General features: G+C 37.4%; 1 protein-coding gene across 3 annotated transcripts in view; it reads left to right on the forward strand.

The window, feature by feature from the left end:
- The first annotated feature begins 277 nt into the window (after positions 1–277).
- LOC133099712 (solute carrier family 22 member 10-like) overlaps positions 278–23,161 on the forward strand; it is a 31,401-nt gene continuing 8,517 nt past the window's right edge. For all 3 annotated transcript variants that reach the window (XM_061203528.1, XM_061203529.1, XM_061203530.1), the window contains exons 1-5: positions 278–845; positions 1,884–1,987; positions 21,426–21,580; positions 21,683–21,851; positions 23,029–23,152. In XM_061203528.1, the coding sequence (XP_061059511.1) occupies positions 444–845; positions 1,884–1,987; positions 21,426–21,580; positions 21,683–21,851; positions 23,029–23,152 (954 nt within the window). In that variant the 5' untranslated portion in view covers positions 278–443. The remainder of the gene's footprint in view (positions 846–1,883; positions 1,988–21,425; positions 21,581–21,682; positions 21,852–23,028; positions 23,153–23,161) is intronic.

Raw genomic sequence — 23,161 nt, forward strand, 5'->3', positions numbered from 1 at the left:
CAGAAAAATCATAAAGCATTCACTTCTGTGTCTCTCAAATTCCATTTTCTGGAAGTGACTAAAGACTGTAGCAGGCATATTTTAGATTATTTAGAGACCATGTACATGCCAAAGTCCAATGTTGATTTTACAGAATCACTGAGAAGAAGCACGTTAAGTGAGTAAACCTTTAAACAGATTTAATGTTCATCAGATAGAAGTATCTTTGGTAAATAATTTTCTCTATGACTTTACTTAAAAAACGAATACCTCGTGATTCCAGACAGATTGGGGAAACTGCTTCCCATGTTCTGGTGCAGTAGCGAAGTGACGAGAACCATTGACGAGAAACTGATGTGAGGTCACATAGATTTAGTGTGAGTTAATGAAAGGAAACATTTTTCTCCCTTTGAACTTATCTTTACAAATTCATTGTGAGTTTTCTTGAAAATTGCCTCTTCACAATGGCCTTTGAGGAGCTCCTGAATGAAGTTGGTGGCCTGGGAAAATTCCAGATCATTCAGATGGTTTTCATTCTTCCTCCGGTCATGATAGCAGCCTGTCACATACTGCTGGAGAACTTCACTGCAGCCATTCCTGGTCATCGCTGCTGGGTCCCCATCCTTGATAATGACACTGTCTCTGATAATGACACTGGGATCTTCAGCCCTGATGTCCTCCTGAGAATCATCATCCCGTTGGATTCTAACTTGAAACCAGAGAAATGTCATCGCTTCCTCCTCCCCCAGTGGCAGCTCCTTCAACTGAACGGGACCTTCCCCAACATGACTGACCTGGACACGGAGCCCTGTGTGGATGGCTGGGTGTATGACCGAAGCTCCTTCTCCTCCACCATTGTGACTGAGGTAAAGGCCCCATTTACCTCTTCTGAGTACATGGTGTGGGTGTTTAGAATAACATAAGTAGGCACTGTTCAAATATTCAGTTACTGAGTAGATAGTATAACCAGCTCTCTTTTATTCTTTCAGTGATTGTTTATCTTTTTAATTGCCAAACACTTACATTACAACTGAGGATGATGAAATCAATAAACTGGTTATGAATTTTACTATCACAAAGCTTAAAATTTAATGTGAATATTGATGTTTAGACAAGGACATACTTAATATAATGTGTGAAAAATTATTCTTGGTCACTTGTTCTCAGTCTAGTTGCAATTGGAAATATTTGTATTAACTTTAAAAAATTCCATTTCCTGGGCTTCCCTGGTGGCACAGTGGTTGAGAATCTGCCTGCCAATGCAGGGGACACGGGTTCGAGCCCTGGTCTGGGAGGATCCCACATGCCGCGGAGCGACTAGGCCCGTGAGCCACAATTGCTGAGCCTGAGCGTCTGGAGCCTGTGCTCCACAACAAGAGAGGCCGCGACAGTGAGAGGCCTGCGCACCGCGATGAAGAGTGGCCCCCGCTTGCCGCAACTAGAGAAAGCCCTCGCACAGAAACAAAGACCCAACACAGCCATAAATAAATAAATTAAATTAAATAAAAATAAATAAATAAATAAATTAATTAATTAAAAAAAATTCCATTTCCTGACTAATTGTCAGAGAAACAAATCAGAATGTATTTCACTATAGGTGTGATCCAGGCATCAGTGATTAAAAAAAATAAACAAACCTCAATTTTTCCAATGTGTGACAAAGATTGAGAACCACTGAGGTATGCGGTGCTCAGTCAATATGAAGATTGGCCCTGGTATAACCTGGGAGAGTGAGCTGAGGATCTAGAGAAAGCCATGCTTAAGCTGAGACATGAATGATACAGATGAGTAGATGTAGTAAAGGAAACCAGAGGGCGTGTTCACTGAGGGCTATTGGAGTGAGTGCACATCGAGTGTTAAAAGATGCCGTGAAGCTCCTCTGTGCTGGTTTCCTTCTCTTCCAGTGGGACCTCGTATGTGATTATCAGTCACAGAAACCAGTGGTTCAATCCCTATTCATGGCTGGAATGCTGGTGGGGGGCCTCATATATGGCCATCTCTCAGACAGGTGAGTGTCTCCAGATCACTGCTGACATTCCTCTGTGGTGTTTTCACAGTTTATGATTAACTGTTTCATAAAGATTCTTTATTGAGTACCAATATACAATTTATACTGTCGTGGGTTGCCTTGGTTCCAAGGGAGCTATAGATGGAAATGCAGAATTAGAATTATTGTGATGAATGTCATTTTGTGCCACAGAGCTCTCTCTACTGGACACAGAAATGACCTCTTCATAAGATCTGGGTGCATTTCAGAATAGTAGTTAGAGGTGAGTTACCATAAACTTCATTTATAAAGGTGAGAAGGAGTTACCAATGGGAAGTGAGAGGAAGGTGCTTCAAGATAGGAGGTTCTGCCTGTTTGAAGAAACAGCATTGTAGGCCTTTCCCAAGGATTCAGTGAGCTAAATGCTTGTGGGTTCTCACATTAGTCCTCATATCATGGTTACCCCACTGTAATTAGTATTGATTTCTATAAAATTTGTGTGCTCAGTGAGATGGTACTGAAGTTGATTTAGAAATAATTGTGGCTATAATCTGTATGTTTAATTTTGTAAGAGAAAAAAGTCTCATTAGAGGTAATACTTTCAACAATATAAGGTAACTAATCTATAGAACTCAGGAGTCATAATTTTTGGAGCGAGAAGTTTGGGTTATCCTGTGCCTGGCAATGGTCATCCAAAAGTAAGAGGACCAGCATGGCTGCCACATACTCAAGTCTCCCATAGGGGAAATGGAAGGCTTAAAGTATCCCTTGTCATCTGTAAGCCTAACATCCTTTAATCTTACAGCTGAAAATTGTGGACTCTGATTGTGTCACCTCTCGAATCATGATTCTGTTCTATTGGTTTATGTGTCTCTTTATATGCCAGTCCATACTCTTTTGATTATTATAGCTTTGTAACATAACTTGAAATAGACAGTGTTCTGCTTCTAGCTTGGATCTTCTTTGTCAGGATTGCTTTGACTATTTGGGTTCATTTGTGATTTCATATAAATTTTTGGACAGTTTTTTTCTGTTTCTGTGAAAGATGCCACTGGAATTTTGATAGATATTGCACTGAATCTATAGATGGCTCTGGGTAGTGTGGACATTTAAAAAATATTAATTTTTCCCATCCATGAACATGAGTTCTTTCCATTTATTTTTGTCCACTTCAATTTCTTTCATCATCTTGTTTTTTTCAGTGTCCAGATCTTTCACCTCCTTAATCATTTTATTGTTTTTGTTGCTATAGTAAATGGGATTGTTTCTTTTATTACCCTTTTCAGATATTTCATTGTTGGTATATAGAAATGTGTTTGATTTTCATAAGTTGATTTTGTTTCCCGCAACTGTACTGAATTTGTAGATAAGTTCTAACAAAGTTTTTGGTTGAGTCTTCAGGGTTTTCTATATACAAGTCCATATCATCTGTAACAAAAAGAATATAATTCCTTCTTTCCCGTTTGAATGCATTTTACTTCCTTTTCTTGTCTGATAGCTCTGATTAGGACTTCCAGGATTATGCTGATAGGAGTGGTGTGAGTGGGCTCCCTTTATTCCCTTGAACTTAGAGGAAAATCTTGCAAACTGTCACTACTGAGTACGATGTTATCTGAAGGCTTGTCATATATCACCTTTATTGTGTTGAGTTATGTTCCTTCTACACCCAATTAATCGAGCATTTTTATCATGAAAAGATATTGTATTATATAAATGGATTTTTCTTTATCTTTTGAAATGATCATATGATTTTTTTAATAAGTTTAATTTTGTCATATTTACAATCTCTGAATTCTTAATGTTTTTGTTTTTTTTGTTTTTTTAATTTATTTATTTATTTTTTGGCTGTGTTGGGTCTTCGTTTCTGTGCGAGGGCTTTCTCTAGTTGCGGCAAGTGGGGGCCACTCTTCATTGTGGTGTGCGGGCCTCTCACTGTCGCGGCCTCTCTTGTTGCAGAGCACAGGCTCCAGACGTGCAGGCTCAGTAGTTGTGGCTCACGGGCCCAGTTGCTCTGCGGCATGTGAGATCCTCCCAGACCAGGGCTCGGACCCGTGTCCCCTGCATTGGCAGGCAGATTCTCAACCACTGCACCACCAGGGAAGCCCTGGTTTGCTATTATTTTGATGAGAAATTTTTTGCATCTATATTCATCAGAGATGTTGGACTGTAGTTTTCTTGTTGTGTCCTTATCTGATTTTGATATCTTGAAAATGGTGGTCTTCTAAAATGAGTTTGACCATAATTCAAAAAGATACATGTACCACAAAGTTCATTGCAGCACTATTTACAATAGCCAGGACATGGCAGCAACCTAAATGTCCATCGACAGATGAATGGATGAAGAATATGTGGCACATACATACAATGAAATATTACTCAGCCATGAAAAGGAACGAAATTGAGTTATTTGTAAGGTGGATAGACCTAGAGTCTGTCATACACAGTAAAGTAAGTCAGAAAGAGAAAAACAACAGGAAAATGTATGCTAGCACACATGTATGGAAACTGAAAAAATGGTACTGATGAACCTAGTGGCAGGGCAGGAATAAAGATGCAGACATAGAGAATGGACTTGAGGACACAGGGGGAAGGGGAAGCTGGGACGAAGTGAGAGAGTAACATTGACATATATACACTACCAAATGTAAAATGGATGGCTAATGGGAAGCTGCTGCATAGCACAGGGAGATCAGCTCGATGCTTGGTGATGACCTAGAGGGGTGGGATAGGGAGGGTGGGAGGGAGGCTCACGAGGGAGGAGATGGGGGATATACGTATACATATGACTGATTCACTTTGTTGTACAGCAGAAGCTAACACAACATTGTACAGTAATTATACTTCAATAAAGATATTAAATAAATAAAAAAATAAATAAATTTAAAAAAAATAAAATGAGTTTGAGACTGTATTCTCCTCTTCAGTGTTTTGGAAATGTTTGAGAAGAGTTGGTGTTTATTCTTCTTCAAATGTTTGTAAGAATTCACCTGTGAAATTATCAGGTCTTTTTTAAAAAGTTTAAATATAGTCAATTTATAGTATTGTATTAGTTTCAAGTACATAAAATTGTGATTCAATATTTTTATAGATTATATTCCATTTAAAGTTATTACAAATTAACAGCTACATTTACCTGTGCTCTACAATTTATCCTTGTGGCTTATCTATTTTATTCATAGTAGTTTATGTCTCTTAATCTCATCCCATATCTTGCCTCCCCCGCCCTTCCCTTTCCCCATTGGTAACCCCTAGTTTGTGAGTCTGTTTCTGTATAATTACATAATTCATTTGTATTATTTTTTAGATTCCACATATAAATGAAAACACAGAGTATTTGTCTTTTTCTGTCTGACTTTTTTCTCTAAGCATAATACTCTGTAGGCCCATCCACAGTGTTGCAAATTGTAGAATTTCCTTCTTTTTTATCATTGAGTAATATTCCATTGTATGTATATATGTATATATATATGTGTGTGTATATATATATATATAATATCTTCTTTATTCATTCATCTGTTGATGGACACTTAGGTTGCTTTCATATCTTTTCTATTGTAAATAATGCTGCTATGAACATTTGTATGCACTTATCTTTTTGAATGGTGTATTTTTTCTTTTCAGATATGTATCCAGAAGTGGTATTGCTGGATCATATGGTAGTCTATTTCTAGTTTTTTGAGGAAACTCCATACTGGTTTACGTAGTTTCTGCACCAATTCACATTCCCACCAACAATGTATAAAAGTTCCGTTTTCTCTGCATTTTCACCAAGAGTTGTTGTTTGTGGTCTATTTCATGATAGGTATTTGATAGGTTTGAAGTGATATCTCATTGTGATTTGGATTTGCATTATCTGATGATTCCTAGTGTTGAGTATCTTTTCATGTGCCAGTTGGTCATCTGTTTTTGTATTTGGAAAAATGTCTAATCAGGTCTTCTGCCCATTTTTATATAGGGTTGTTTACTTTTCTTGATATTGAGTTATATATGTTTAAATATTTTGGATATTTTCTTTTGAGGATGGGTGAGGTTTTGATTAGTGATTCAATATCTTTCATCATTATTGGTGTGTTCAGATATTGAATTTGCTGTTTCTGTCTTGTTAGATTGTATGTTTCTAGAAATTTTTCCCTTTGTTCTAGGTTATCCACTTTGTCACTTATAAATATCTGTAGTAGTCTCTTTGTATCTCTGTAGTATCAGCTGTAATCTATCTGCTTTCATTTTAAATTTTTTAATTTAAATATTCTCTCATTTTCTTAGTCAAATAAGTTTGTCAATTTTGTTTACTTTTTCAAAAAATTGCGACTTGGTTTTGTTGATGGTTTCTATTGTTTTCCTAGCTTCTATTTTATTTATTTCTGAACTGCTCTTAGTTATTTCTTTCCTTCTGCTAGCATTGGGCTTAGTTTTTCCTCTTTTCCAGTTCCTTCAGGTGTAAATTAATGTTATTTGAGAGCTTTCTTTTTTCTTTTTTTTTTTTAACATCTTTATTGGACTATAATTGCTTTACATTGTTGTGTTAGTTTCTGCTGTATAAAAAGTGAATCAGCTATACGTATACATATATCCCCAAATCCCCTCCCTCTTCATCTCCCTCCCACCCTCCCTATCCCACCCCTCTAGGTGGACACAAAGCACTGAGCTGATCTCCCTGTGTTATGCAGCTGCTTCCGACTAGCTATCTGTTTAACATTTGATAGTGTATATATGTCAATGCTACTCTCTCACTTCTTCCCAGCTTACCCTTCCTCCTCACCGTGTCCTCAAGTCCATTCTCTACGTCTCCATCTTTATTCCTGTCCTGCTCCCAGATTCTTCAGAACCATTTGGTTTTTTTTAGATTCCAAATATATGTGTTAGCATACGGTATTTGTTTTTCTCTTTCTGATTTACTTCACTCTGTATGACAGATTCCAGGTCCATCCACCTTACTACAAATAACTCATTTTCATTTCTTTGGATGGCTGAGTAATATTCCATTGTATATATGTGCCACATCTTCTTTATCCATTCATCTGTCGATGGACACTTAGGTTGCTTCCATTTCCTGGCTATTGTAAATAGTGCTGCAATGAACATTGTGGTACATGACTCATTGAATTATGGTTTTCTCAGAGTGTATCCCCAATAGTGGGATTGCTGGATCATATGGTAGTTCTATTTTTAGTTTTTTAAGGAATCTCCAGACTGTTCTCCATAGTGGCTGTATCAATTTACATTCCCACCAACAGTGCAAGAGGGTTCCCTTTTCTCCACACCCTCTCCAGCATTTATTGTTTGTAGATTTTTTGATGATGGCCATTCTGACTAGTGTAAGATGATATCTCATTGTAGTTTTGATTTGCATTTCTCTAATGATTAATGATGTTGAGCATTCTTTCATGTATTTGTTAGCAATCTGTATATCTTCTTTGGAGAAATGTCTATTTAGGTCTTCAGCCCATTTTTGGATTGGGTTGTTTGTTTTTTTGATATTGAGCTGCATGAGTTGCTTGTATGTTTTGGAGATTAATCCTTTGTCAGTTGCTTCATTTGCAAATATTTTCTCCCATTCTGAGGGTTGTCCTTTCGTCTTGTTTATGGTTTCCTTTGCTGTGCAAAAGCTTTAAAGTTTCATTAGGTCCCATTTGTTTATTTTTGTTTTTATTTCCATTTCTCTAGGAGGTAGGTCAAAAAGGATCTTGTTGTGATTTATGTCATAGAGTGTTATGCCTATGTTTTTCTCTAAGAGTTTGATGGTGTCTGGCCTTACATTTAGGTCTTTAATCCACTTTGAGTTTATTTTTGTGTATGGTGTTAGGGAGTGTTCTAATTTCATTCTTTTACATGTAGCTGTCCAGTTTTCCCAGCACCACTTATTGAAGAGGCTGTCTTTTCTCCATTGTATACTCTTGCCTCCTTTATCAAAGATAAGGTGATCATATGGGCATAGGTTTATCTCTGGGCTTTCTATCCTGTTCCATTGATCTATATTTCTGATTCTGTGCCAGTACCTACTGTCTTGATTACTGTAGCTTTGTAGTATAGTCTGAAGTCAGGGAGCCTGATTCCTCCAGATCCGTTTTTCTTTGTCAAGATTGCTTTGGCTATTCAGGGTCTTTTGTGTTTCCATACAAATTTTGAAATTTTTTGTTCTAGTTCTGTGAAGAATGCCAGTCGTAGTTTGATAGGGATTGCATTGAATCTGTAGATTGTTTTGGGTAGTAGAGTCATTTTCACAATGTTGATTCTTCCAATCCAATGACATGGTATATCTCTCCATCTATTTGTATCATCTTTAATTTCTTTCATCAGTGTCTTATAATTTTCTGCATACAGGTCTTTTGTCTCCTTAGGTAGGTTTATTCCTAGATATTCTTTTTTTTTTGCTGGAATGGTAAATGGGAGTGTTTTCTTAATTTCACTTTCAGATTTTTCATCATTAGTGTATAGGAATGCAAGAGATTTCTGTGCATTAATTTTGTATCCTGCTACTTTACCAAATTCATTGATTAGCTCTAGTAGTTTTCTGGTAGCATCTTTAGGATTCTCCATTTATAGTATCATGTCATCTGCAAACAGTGACAGCTTTACTTCTTCTTTTCTGATTTGGATTCATTTTATTTCTTTTTCTTCTCTGTTGTGGCTAAAACTTCCAAAACTATGTTGAATAATAGTGGTGAGAGTGGGCAACCTTATCTTGTTCCTGATCTTAGTGGAAATGGTTTCAGGTTTTCACCATTGAGGACAATGTTGGCTGTGGGTTTGTCATATATGGCCTTTATTATGTTGAGGAAAGTTCCCTCTATGCCTACTCTCTGGAGGGTTTTTATCATAAATGGGTGTTGAATTTTGTCAAAAGCTTTCTCTGCATCTATTGAGATGATAATATGGTTTTTCTACTTCAATTTGTTAATATGGTGTAACACGTTGATTGAGTTGCATATATTGAAGAATCCTTGCATTCCTGGGATAAATCCCACTTGATCATAGTGTATGATCCTTTTAATGTGCTGTTCAATTCTGTTTTCTTGTATTTTGTTGAGGATTTTTTCATCTATGTTCATCAGTGATATTGGCCTGTAGTTTTCTTTCTTTGTGACATCTTTGTCTGGTTTTGGTATCAGAGTGATGGTGGCCTTGTAGAATGAGTTTGGGAGTGTTCCTCCCTCTGCTATATTTTGGAAGAGTTTGAGAAGGATAGGTGTTAGCTCTTCTCTAAATGTTTGATAAAATTCGCCTGTGAAGCCATCTGGTCCTGGGCTTTTGTTTGTTGGAAGATATTTAATCACAGTTTCAATTTCAGTGCTTGTGATTGGTCTGTTCATATTTTCTAATTCTTCCTGGTTCAGTCTCAGAAGGTTGTGCTTTTCTAAGAATTTGTCCATTTCTTCCAGGTTGTCCATTTTATTGGCATATAGTTGCTTGTAGTATTTCTGCAGTGTTGGTTTTTACTTCTCCTTTTTCATTTCTAATTCTGTTGATTTGAGTCTTCTCCCTTTTTTTCTTGATGAGGCTGGCTAATGGTTTATCAATTTTGTTCCTCTTCTCAAAGAACCAGCTTTTATTTTTATTGTTCTTTGCTATTGTTTCCTTCATTTCTTTTTCATTTATTTTTGATCTGATCTTTATGATTTCTTTCTTTCTGCTAACTTTGGTGGTTTTTTTTTTCTTCTTTCTCTAATTGCTTTAGGTGGAAGGTAGATTGTTTGAGATGTGTCTTGTTTCCTGAGAGAGGATTGTATTGCTATGAACTTTCCTCTTAGAAATGCTTTTGCTGCATCCCATAGGTTTTGAGTCATCCTGTTTTCATTGTCATTTGTTTCTAGGTATTTTTTGATTTCCTCTTTGATTTCTTCAGTGATCTCTTGGTTGTTTAGTAGTGTATTGTTTACCTTCCATGTGTTTGTATTTTTTACGGATTTTTTCATGTAATTGATATCTAGTCTCATAGCGTTGTGGTCGGAAAAGATACTTGATACAATTTCAATTTTCTTAAACTTACTAAGGCTTGATTTGTGACCCAAGATATGATCTATCCTAGAGAATGTTCCATTAGCACTTGAGAAGAAAGTGTAATCTGCTGTTTTTGGATGGAATGTCCTATAAATATCTATTAAGTCCATCTTGTTTAATGTATCATTTAAAGCTTGTGTTTCCTTATTTATTTTCATTTTGGATGATTTGTCCATTGGTGATAGTGGGGTGTTAAAGTACCCTACTATGATTGTGTTACTCTCGATTTTCCCTTTTATGGCTGTTAGCATTTGCCTTATGTATTGAGGTGCTCCTATAGTTGGGTGCATAAATATTTACAATTGTTATATCTTCTTCTTGGATTGATCCCTTGATCATTATGTACTGTCCTTCTTTGTCTCTTGTAATACTCTTTACTTTAAAATCTATTTTGTCTGATATGAGAATGGCTACTCCAGCTTTCTTTTGATTTCCATTTGCATGGAATATCTTTTACCATCCCCTCACTTTCAGTCTGAATGTGTCCCTAGGTCTGAAGTGGGTCTCTTGTAGACAGCATATATACGGGTCTTGTTTTTGTATCCATTCAGCCGGTTTATATCTTTTGATTGCAGCATTTAATCCTTTTACAATTAAAGTAATTATCGATATGTATGTTCCTATTACCATTTTCTTAATTGTTTTGCATTTGTCCTTGTAGGTTTTTTCCTTCCCTTGTGTTTCCTGCCTAGAGAAGTTCCTTTAGCATTTGTTGTAAAGCTGGTTTGGTGGTGCCAAATTCTGTTAATTTTTTGCTTGTCTGTAAAGGTTTAATTTCTCTGTCAAATCTGAATGAGATCTTTGCTGCGTACAGTAATCTTTGTTGTAGATTTTCCCCTTTCATCACTTCAAATATATCCTACCACTCCCTTCTGGCTTGCAGAACTTCTGCTGAAAGATCACCTGTTCACCTTATGGGGATTCCCTTGTACATTATTTGTTGCTTTTCCCTTGCTGCTTTTAATATTTTTTCTTCATATTTAATTTTTAATAGTTAGATTAATATGTGTCTTGGCATGTTTCTCCTTGGAATTATCCTGTATGGAGTCTCTGCGCTTCCTGGACTTGATTGACTATTTCCTTTCCCATATTAGGGAAATTTTCAACTATAATCTCTTCAAATATTTTCCCAGACCTTTTCTTTTTGTTTACTACTTCTGGGACCCCTATAATTCAAATGGTAGTGCGTTTAATGTTGCCCTAGATGTCTCTGAGACTGTCCTCAATTCTTTTCATTGTTTTTTCTTTATTCTGCTCTGCAGCAGTTATTTACATTATTTTATCTTCCAGGTCACTTATCCGTTCTTCCGCCTCAATTTTTCTGCTATTGATTCCTTCCAGAGAATATTTAATTTCATTTATTGTGTTGTTTATGATTGTTTGCTTGCTCTTTAGTTCTTTTAGTTCCTTGTTAAACGTTTCTTGTATTTTCTCCATTCTATTTCCAAGGTTTTGGATATCTTTACTCTCTTTATTCTGAATTATTTTCAGGTAGATTGCCTATTTCCTCTTCATTTGTTAGCTCCTTCATCTGCTGCATATTTTTCCATCTTCTCATTTTGCTTAACTTACTGTGTCTGGTGTCTGCTTTTCACAGGCTGCAGGATCCTATTTCCCATTGTTTTTGGTGTCTGTCCCCAGTGGGTAAGGTTTGTTCTGTGGGTTGTGTAGGCTTCCTGGTGGAGGGGAATGGTGCCTGTGTTCTGGGCGTTGGGACTGGATATTCTCTTTCTGGTGGGCAGCGCTGCATCTGGTGATGTGTTTTGGGGTGTCTGTGAACTTATTATGATTTTAGGCAGCCTCTGTGCTAATGCGTGGGGTTGTGTTCCTGTCCTGCTAGTTGTTTTGCATGGGACATCTAGCACTGGAGCTTGCTGGCCTTTGGGTGGAGCTGGGTCTTAGCATTGAGATGGAGATCTCTGGGAGAGTTCTTACTGATTGATATTACATGGGGCTGAGAGGTCTCTGGTGGTCCAATATCCTGAACTTGGCTCTCCCCCTTCAGATGCTCAGACCTGACACCAGGCCAGAGCACCAAGACCCTGTCAGCTGCACAGCTCATAAGAAAAGGGAGAATGAAAGAAAGAACCAAAAAATAAATAAATTTTAAAAATTAAAAATATATAATTATTAACATAAATATAATAATAAAAAGAAGAGCTTAACCAAACCAATAAAGAAATCTACCAATGGTAAAAAACGCTAAAAACTATAATAAGATAAACATAACAATCAGAAACAAGTCAGTCACAGGCAGAAAACCGCAAGTCTACAGTTGTTGCCAAAGTCCACTGCCTCAATTTTGGGATGATTAGTTGTCTGCTCAGGTGTTCCACAGATGCAGGGTTCATCAACTTGATTGTGGGGATTTAGTCCACTGCTCCTGAGGCTGCACAGAGAAATTTCCCTTTCTCTTCTTTGTTCGCACAGCTCCTGGGGTTCAGCTTTGGTTTTGGCTGCACCTCTGGATGTAGGTCGCTCTCAGGCATCTGTTCCCCACAGGAAGGAAGGGGTTAAAGCAGTGGCTGATTAGGGGGCTCTTGCTTACTCATGTCAGGAGCAGAGAGGGGTACAGTAGTTTTAACTGGAATGTGGCGCGAGCCTGTGGTGGCAGAGGTCACCGTGATGTTGCAACAGCCTGAGGTGTGTGGTGTTTTCTCCTCAGGAAGTTGTCCCTGGATCACGAGACCCTGGCAGTGGCGTGCTGCACAGGTGCCTGAGGGAGTGTGTGTGGATAGTGACCTGCGCTTGCACACAGGATTCTTCGTGGCTGCAGCAGCAGCGTTAGCATTTCATGCCTGTCTCTGGTGTTCGAGCTGATAGCCGCAGCTCGTGCCCATCTCTGGAGCTCGTTTAGGCAGTGCTCTGCCTTCTGTGGGCAGACAGGGAAGGAATCCCCTCTCCTCACGCACCCCAAAACAATGGTCTCTTGCCTCTTTGGCAGGTCCAGACTTTTTCCCGGACTCCCTCCCAGTTAGCTGTGGTGCACTAGCCCCCTTCAAGCTGTGTTCATGCAGCCAACCCCAGTCCTCTCCTTGGGATCTGACCTCTGAAGCCCAAGCCTCAGTTCCCAGCCCCCACCCGCCCTGGGGGGTGAGCAGAAAATCCATTCAGGCTGGTGAGTGCTGGTCAGCACTGATCCTCTGTGTGGGAATCTCTCTGCTTTGCCCTCTGCACCCCTGTTGCTAAGCTCTCCTCTGGGTCTCTGAAGCTTCCCCCCCACCCACTCCCTGTCTCTGCCAGTGAAGAGGCTTCTTAGTGTTGGAAACTTTTCCTCCTTCACAGCTCCCTCCCAGAGGTGCAGGTCCCGTCCCTATTATTTTGTCTCTGTTTTTTCTTTTTCTTTTGCCCTACCCAGGTACGTGTGGATTTTCTTGCCTGTTGGGAAATCTGAGGTCTTCCTCCAGCGTTCAGTAGGTGTTCTGTAGGAGTTGTTCCACATGTAGATGTATTTTTGATGTATTTGTTGGGAAGAAGGTGATCTCCACCTCTTACTAGTCTGCCTTCTTGAAGGTCCCCATCTAGTTATCTATTTTATACATATCAGTGTATATATGTCAATCCCAATCTCCCAATTCACCCCACCACACACCCCTCCGCTTTCCCCCCTTGGTGTCCATACATTTGTTCTCTACATCTGTGTCTTTATTTCTGCTTTTCAAACCGGTTCATCTGTACCATTTTTCTAGATTCCACATATATGTGTTAATATACTATTTTTGTTTTTCACTTTCTGACTTACTTAAATCTGTATGACAGTTGCTAGGTCCATCCATGTCTTTATAAATGACCCAATTTCATTCCTTTTTATGGCTGAGTAATATTCCATTGTATATATGCACCACAACTGCTTTAGCTATTCATCTGTCAATGGGCATTTAGGTTGCTTCCATGATCTGGCTATTTTAAATAGTGCTGCAATGAACATTGGAGTGCATATGACTTTTTGAATTAGGTTTTTCTCTGGGTATGTGCCCAATAGTGGGATTGCTGGGTTGTAATGCAGTTCTATTTTTAGTTTTTTAAGGAACCTCCATGCCATTCTCCATAGTGGCTGTATCAATTTACATTCCCACCAACAGATGCAAGAGGGTTCCCTTTTCTCCACACCTTCTCCAGCATTTGTGATTTGTAGACTTTTTAATGATGCCCATTCTAACTGGAGTGAGGTGATACCTCATTGTTTTTGTATTGCATTTCTCTAATAATTAGTGATGTTAAGCAGCTTTTCATGTGTCTCTTGGCCATCTGTATGTCTTCTTTGGATAAATGTCTATTTAGGTCTTCTGCTCATTTTTGGGTTGGGTTGTTTGTTTCTTTAATATTGAGCTGCATGAGCTGTATGTATATTTTGGAGATTGATCCATTGTTTGTTGCTTCTTTTGCAAATATTTTCTCCCATTCTGAGGGTTGTCTTTTCGTCTTGTTTATAGTTTGCTTTGCTGTGCAAAAGCTTTTAAGTTTCGTTAGGTCCATTTGTTTATTTTTGTTTTTATTTCCATTACTCTAGGATGTGGGTCAAAAAAGGTCTTGCTGTGATTTATGTCAAAGAGTGTTCTTCCTATGTTTTCCTCTAAGAGTTTTATAGTGTCTGGTGTTACATTTAAGTCTTTAATCCATTTTGAGTTTTTTTGTATGTGTGTGTATGGTGTTAGGGAGTGTTCTAATTTCATCATTTTACATGTAGCCATCCAGTTTTCCCAACACCACTTATTGAAGAGACTGTCTTTTCTCCATTGTATATCCTTGCCTCCTTTGTCATAGATTAGTTGACCATATGTGTGTGGGTTTATCTCTGGTCTTTCTATCCTGTATCATTGATCTATGTTTCTGTTTTTGTGCCAGTACAAAATTGTCATAATTACTGTAGCTTTGTAGTATAGTCTGAAGCCAGGAAGTATGATTCCTCTGGCTCCGTTTTTTTCCCTGAAGATTGCTTTGGCTGTATGGGGCCTTTGTGTCTCCATACAAATTTTAAGTTTTTTTGTTCTAGTTCTGTAAAGAATTCCATTGGTAATTTGATAGGGATTGCATTGAATCTGTAGATTGCTTTGGGTAGTATAGTCATTTTCACAATATTGGTTCTTCCATTGCAAGAACATGGTATATCTCTGCATCTGTGTCATCTTTGATTTCTTTCATCAGTGTCTTACAGTTTCCTGAGTACATGTCTTTTACCTCCTTAGGTAGGTTTATTCCTAGGTATTTTATCCTTATTGTTGCAGAGGTGAATGGGATTGTTTCCTTAATTTCTCTTTCTGATCTTTTCATTGTTAGTGTATAGTAATGTAAGAGATTTCTGTGCATTAATTTTGTATCCTGCAATTTTACCAAATTCATTGATTAGCTCTAGTAGGTTTCTGGTGGCATCTTTAGGATTCTCTATGTATAGTATCATGTTATCTGCAAATAGTGAGAGTTTTACTTCTTCTTTTCCAATTTGTATTCCTTTTATTTCTTTTTCTTCTCTGATTGTCATGGCTAGGACTTCCAAAACTATGTTGAATAATAGTGGTGAGACAATCCTTGTCTTGTTCCTGGTCTTAGAGGAAATGCTTTCAATTTTTCACCATTGAGAATGATGTTTGCTATAGGTTTGTCATATATGGCCTTTATTATGTTGAGGTATGTTCTGTCTATGCCCAGTTTCTGGAGAGTTTTTATCATAAATGGGTATTGAATTTTGTCAAAAGCTTTTTCTGCATCTATTGAGATGATCATACGGTTTTTATTTTTCAATTTGTTAATATGGTGAATCACATTGATTTATTTGTGTATATTGAAGAATCCTTGCATCACTGGGATGAATCCCACTTGATCATGATGTATGATGCTTTTAATGTGTTGTTGGATTCTGTTTGCTAGTATTTTGTTGAGGATTTTTGCATCTATATTCATCAGTGATATTGGTATGCAATTTTCTTTTTTTGTAGTGTTTGCCTGTTTATATTTTCTATTTCTTCCTGGTTCAGTCTTGGAAGGTCATACCTTTCTAAGAATTTGTTCATTTCTTCCTGGTTGTCCAGTTTATTGGCATAGAATTGATTGTTGTAGTTTCCTATGATGCTTTGTATCTCTGCAGTGTCTGTTGTAACTTCTCCTTTTTCATTTGTAATTTTATTGATTTGAGTCCTCTACCTCTTTTTCTTGATGAATCTGGCTAAATATTTATCAATTTTGTTTATCTTCTCACAGAACCAGCTTTTAGTTTTATTGATCTTTGCTATTGTTTTCTTTGTTTCTATTTCATTTATTTCTGCTCTGATCTTTATGATTTCTTTCCTTCTACGAACTTTGGGTTTTGTTTGTTCTTCTTTCTCTAGTTCCTTTAGGTGTAAGGTTAGATTGTTTATCTGAGACTTTTCTTGTTTCTTGAGGTAGGATTATATTTGCTGTAAACTTCCCTCTTAGAACTGCTTTTGCTGCTTCCCATAGGTTTTGGATCATGGTGTTTTCTTTGTAATTTGTCTCTAGGTATTTTTTGATTTCCTCTTTGATTTCTTCAGTGATCTCTTGGTTATTTAGTAATGTATGGTTTACCCTCCATGTGTTTGTGTATTTTACTTTTTTCCCCCTGCAATTTATTTCTAATTTCATAGAGTTTTGGTCAGAAAGATGCTTGATATGATTTCAACTTTCTTAAATTTATTGAAGCTTGATTTGTGACCCAAGATGTCATCTATCCTGGGGAATGTTCCGTGTGCACCTGAGAAGAAAGTGTAATCTGTTGTTTTCGGATGGAATGTCCTATAGATATCAGTGAAATCTATCTGGTCTATTGTGTCATTTAAAGCTTTTGTTTCCTTATTAATTTTCTGTTTGGATGATCTGTCCTTTGCTGTACATGAGGTGTTAAAGTCCCCAACTATTATTGTGTTACTGTAGATTTCCTTTTTATAGCAGTTAGCATTTGCCTTATGTATTGAGGTGCTCCTGTGTTGGGTGCATATATATTTATAATTGTTATATCTTCTTGTTGCATTAATCTCTTGATCATTAAGTAGTGTCCTTCCTTGTTTCTTATAACATTCTTTATTTTAAAGAGTATTATGTCTGATATGAGTATTGCTACTCCAGCTTTGTTTTGATTTCCATTTGCATGGAATATCTTTTTCCATCCCCTCACTTTCGGACTGTATGTGTCCCTAGGTCTGAAGTGGGTCTCTTGTAGACAGCATATATATGGGTCTTGTTTGCATATCCATTCAGGCAGCCTGTGTCTTTTGGCTGGAGCATTTAATCCATTCACATTGAAGGTAATTATCAGTATGTATGTTCCTATTACCATGTTAAAAATTATTTTGGTTTTGTTTTTGTAGGTCCGTTTCTTCTCTGTGTTTTCCACTTAAAGAAGTTCCTTTAACATTTGTTGTACAGCTGGTTTGGCGGTGCTGAGTTCTTTTAGTTTTTGTTTGTCTGTAAAGCTTTTGATTACTCTGTTGAATCTGAATGAGATCCTTACTGGCTAGAGTAATCTTAGTTGTAGGTTCTTCCCTTTCATCACTTTAAATCTATCATGCCACTCCCTTCTGGCTTGTAGATTTTCTGCTAAGAAATCAGCCGTTACCTTATAGGAGTTCTCTTGTATGTTATTTGTCATTTTCCCCTTGTTGCTTTCAATAATTTTTCTTTGTCTTTAATTTTTTCGATTTGATTACTATGTGTCTTGGCATGTTTCTCCTTGGGTTTATCCTGCTTGGGAGTCTCTTGCTTGGATGAACAATCATCCAAGTGCTTTCTGGACTTGGATGGCTATTTCCTTTCCCATGTTAGGGAAGTTTTCGACTATAAGCTCTTCAAATATTTTCTTGCATCCTTTCTCTTTCTCTTCTCCTTTGGGGACCCCTATAATGTGAATGCTGGTTTGTTAATGTTGTCCCAGACGTCTCTTAGGCTGTCTTCATTTCTTTTCATTCTTTTTTCTTTATTCTTTCCATGGCAGTGATTTCCACCATTCTGTCTTCCAGGTCACTTGTCCATTCTTCTGCCTCAGTTATTCTGCTATTGATTCCTTCTAGTGTATTTTTTTCATTTCAGTTATTGTATTGTTCATCTCTGTTGTTTGTTCTTTAATTCTTCTAGGTGTTTGTTCTTTAATTCTTCTAGGTCTTTGTTAAACATTTCTTACATCTTCTCGATCTTTGCCTCCATTCTTTTTCTGAGGTCCTGGATCATCTTCACTATCGTTATTTTGAATTCTTTTTCTGGAAGGTTGCCTATCTCCAATTCATTTAATTGTTTTTCTGGGGTTTTATCTTGCTCCTTCACCTGGTATGTAGCCCTCTGCATTTTCATTTTGTCTGTCCTTCTGTGAATGTGGTTTTCCTTCTACATGATGCAGGATTTTAGTTCTTCTTGCTTCTGCTGTCTGCCCTCTGGTGGATGAGGCTATCTAAGAGGCTTGTGGAAGCTTCCTGATGGTAGGGGCTAGTGTGGTTAGAGCTGGATGTTGCTCTTTTGGGCAGAGCTCAGTAAAACTTTAATCTGTTTGTCTGCTGATCAGTGGGGCTGAGTCCCCTCCCTGTTGGTTGTTTGGCCAGTGATGACATAGCATTGGAGGCTACAGGCTCTTTGGTAGGGCTAATGGCAGACTCTGGGAGGTCTCATGCCAAGGAGTACTTCCCAGAATTTCTGCTGCCAGTGTCCTTGTCCCCGTGATGAGCCACAGCCCTGGCCTCTGCGGGAGACCCTCCAACACTAGCAGGTATGTCTGGTTCAATGTCCTATGGGGTCACAGTTCCTTCCCCCTGGGTCCTGATGTGCACACTACTTTGTGTGTGTCCTCCAAGAGTGGAGTCTCTGTTTCCCCCAGTCCTGTCAAAGTCCTGCAATCAAATCCTGCTAGCCTTCAAAGTTTGATTCTCTGGGGATTCCTCCTCCCATTGCCAGACCCCCAGGTTGGGAAGCCTGACATGGGGCTCAGAACCTTCACTCCAGTGCATGGACTTCTGTGGTATGATTGTTCTCCAGTTTGTGAGTCACGCACCCTGTGGTTATGGGATTTGATTTTATTGTTTGCGCCCCTCCTACCATCTCATTGCAGCTTCTCCTTTGTCTTTGGAGGTGAGGTATATTTTTTGATGAGTTCCAGTGTATCCTTGTCAATGATTGTTCAGCAGTTAGTTGTGATTCCAGTGCTCTTGCAAGAGGGAGTGAGTGCACGTCCTTTTACTCTGCTATCTTGAATCCAACGCCAATACTTCTTGAACTCTTCCATAAAACAGAAGGAGGAAAACTTCCTAACTCATACTATAAGACCAGTGTTCTTATGATATCAAAGCTAGATAATGGCATCAGAAAAACGAAAGTTACAGAGCCATATCCCCTCTGAATATAGACCTAAAAATATTCAACAAAACGCAAGCAAACTGAATCCAACTGCATATTAAAATGTTTATATACCGTAAACAAATAGGATTTATCCCATAAATGCAAAAGTGGTTCATCATAAGATAATCATCCAATATAATATACCACATCAATACAATGAAGGAAAAAAACCTATATAATGTCAACTGATGCATAGGATGCATTTTATAAAATCATACAATTTTCTTGGTGAAAATAATATAGGAATTAAATGTAACTTCCTCAATATTTTAAAGGTTGTTTAGGAATAAAGCTACAACTATCACTACAGTCAATGGTGAAAGAATATTAACTTTCACACTAAGATAAGGAGAAAGATAAAGATGTCTGCTTTCATTGCTGCTATTTAACATCTTACTGTAAACCTATGTAGAGCAATTAGAGAGAAAGAGAAATAAAATTTACCCAAAGTAAAAAGGAAGAATAAGAATATAATTATATATATATATATAGATGACATGATCATATATATAGAAAATTGCAAAGAATGCCCAAGAAATTCATTAGAACTAATAAACGAATTTAACAAAGTTGCAGGGTATAAAACGAACACACAAAAATCAGTTGTTTTTCTATATATTTGAAGTGAACAATTTGAAAAGAAAATTAGGAAATTTATTACCCATACATCATCTTCTAAAGGAATAAAATACTTAGAAATAAATTTAACCTAGGATGTGAAAGACTTGCACGTTGAAAACTATACAGTGTTGTTGAAAGAAATTAGAGAAGACCTAAATAAATGGAAAGTATCCCATGTTAATGAGGTAGGAAGACCTAATATTATCAATGAAGTCAATCATATTTAATGCAACTACAGTTTCAATGAAATCACTATCAAAACTCCAATGTAATGTTTTTCTAGAAACAGAAAAGCTGAAACTTATATTCATATGAAATCAGGGCTCCAAATAGCCAAATAATTTTGAAAAAGAAGAGTAAATTCAGGGGACTCATGCATCTCGGTTTCAGAACTACAATAAAGCTACAGTTACCAAATATTATGGTACTGGTATAAGGATTGACACACAGACAAATGTAATAGAACTGAGAGTTCAGAAATAAACCCATACATTTATAGCCAACTGTCTTTTGACAAGGGTGCCAAGATCATTTAATGTGAGAAAGAACAGTCTCTTCAGCAGATGGCATTGAACAACTAAATGTCCACATATAATAGAATAAAGTTTTCTCTTCTAAATTATTTTCTTGATGATGATAGTGATTATGAACATGATTATTTGGTGTTGTGTTTGTTCTTATGTATCCCATTTTTTGTTTGGGGGAAATTATTTGATGCTATTTTTAAATATTGCAGAGGAATTCCTAATACCAAACACTGTCTGTCTGTTTTTATTACAGACAATGGGCTTATATTTACATTAGCACATCTCATTTAGTCCACGTTGTCTCTACTAAGACCCTCTTTTCTTGATGCCCAATGAAAGACAAAATTCACTTTTCCTTATTTGTCTTTCACCTTCTTTTTCCCTTCATTCTTCATTTTACATAATTCTTTCCTGTGAGAGATTGATATAATAGCCACTGTCTGGGTTATGGTGCTCTTATATTCTATTCTAGGAAAGCACATTACTTGAGGTTTATAAATACAGATTCAACAAAGAGTGACTCTTACATAAATCTTCAACCACTTTGATGCATTGCTTCACTGATCATTTGCATCAGTTGCATCTTCACCTGTGTGGTGAGAGACCAAAGTACACTTTTAGCTCTCTTGTGTTCTACACACTATACAGACTCTCCACTATGCTAAATACATATGTTAGTACAATGAATGCTCATGGTATATTCCAGTTTCCAACATTGTAGTTTTTTTTGTATGGTATCACTTCCTGTCAGAGTCCTCCTGGGGATTGGATGATGAAGTTTTAGTAATGTTAGTCTGTAAACCAGAGTGTTAGTATGAAGCTATTTCCGTTGCTGATTTAGCTCTTGTTTACTCAAGGTTTCAGGTACAAAGAATCACTTGTTAAAACATTGTCTAAATTTCAAAGTATGCTTTGTTTCCTTAATTTTTTTAACCACAAATTATCATTGCTCCCATAATCTAACCTGCCTCTCTGTTTCTTAGGTTTGGGAGAAAGTTGATTCTCAGGTGGTGTTTGCTCCAGCTTGCCATCTCTGGGACCTGTGCAGCCTTTGCTCCCACCTTCCTCATTTACTGCTCACTACGCTTCTGGTCAGGATGTTCTGCTGTGGTCATTATAACAAATAACTGGATGCTCAGTAAGTCAACAGTTTTGATTTTCTTGATTTTCCAAGCCTTGAATTTGACCTTGAAATTTCACCCTTATGTGACATTAATATCCCAATTGGGTTTTCTTTCAGTTGTAGAGTGGACAAGGTCCCAATCAAAAGCCATGGTAATAACACTGATAACCTGTGCCATTAGTATTGGACAGATAATGCTGGGAGGACTGGCTTTTGTCTTTCGAGACTGGCATACCCTGCAGCTGGTGGTGTCTATACCATTCTTTGTCTTCTTTTTCTCCTCAAGGTATGAGCCTCTCTCTCACTCCACTTAAGGGAACCTAGGATGAAAATGCATATTGAATTGGGATATACTGATTTTCTTATTCCCTGGACCCTTTCCTGTTGTTTTGACCTAAACCAGGGTTTCTCATCTGTTCACTCTGATCAATTTGAGATTTAAGAAGCAGAACAGGGAGTAACAGTGATCTTCCTTCCAGGGAGTGCTAGGTATTTTCTGCCATTTTGCTGCCTAAGTCTTACCCAATATTGTGGTCATTGAGTTATTCCAATATTATTTTTCTTATAGACTTGAAGATATACCTTCAATTTTTTGGCTTTGGAATGAATAAGGTACAATAAAGTTTTCCATGATTTTCCATGTTGCAGATGAAATTGCATAAAGAAGAGGCAGAAAATTTATTCATAGAGCAACTTAACAAAATAGCAACAGAATTTCTCCAGAAGTGAAAATGACATGCAGATTGGATGACTTACATTACGTGTTCAACACTCCCTCTTCCCTTAAATAATTTTAACAAATATTTATGTATGGATAATTCCATCCCTACACTTAAAACCACTCTAGGGAGAATTAGCTTTAGTAGATCACAGAAAGATGACAACAGGCTTAATATAGTGAGATGAGTACAGAGAGAAAGAAGAGTGTAATCCATGTCAGACTCATCTGCTAAGTCATTCTACTCGCATAACAAGGAAGATGTGCTTATTGTTTCCATTTATTTATAAGAAAACTAAGGCAGATGTAAATAAGTGACTCATTTATGTAGTTAGTTACCAACACTTCTGGTAGTGGCAGGAGTATTCACAATATTTGTTGGCCTAAAAGTTTACATAATTTGGGGACTTCTTTTTTCAAAATAATATACATTTGAATATATACTATGGCACAAATTTGCCAGATCTCATGCTAAGCTTTGGAAGGGAATTATGCAAGTGAGGGACTCTCAAACTTAAGCTTCATAAGCCTCTTGGAAAATCTCCTGGTGAATAAGCAGAGAGGCAATTTGAAAGCAAAGTCTGTGATCCTATGCATGTAGTACATTTTTTGCCTTCCACCCAATATCCACCACTTCAATTGGTGGTGGATATTGGATGGAAGGTAAAAAGCATATGTTGTAATTAACCATAGGACAAATAAGCAAGAGATAGTTGACTGCACTTTTGTGCCCTTCTTTCATCAGGTGGCTGGTGGAATCTGCTCGGTGGCTGATTATCACCAATAAACCAGATGAGGGCTTAAAGGAACTTAAAAAAGTTGCACATAGAAATGGAATAAAGAATGCTGAAGCAGCCCTGAACATGGAGGTGAGCAGG

This window comes from Eubalaena glacialis, chromosome 10 (genome assembly GCF_028564815.1).
Source record: "Eubalaena glacialis isolate mEubGla1 chromosome 10, mEubGla1.1.hap2.+ XY, whole genome shotgun sequence".
Classification (NCBI taxonomy): Eukaryota; Metazoa; Chordata; class Mammalia; order Artiodactyla; family Balaenidae; genus Eubalaena; species Eubalaena glacialis.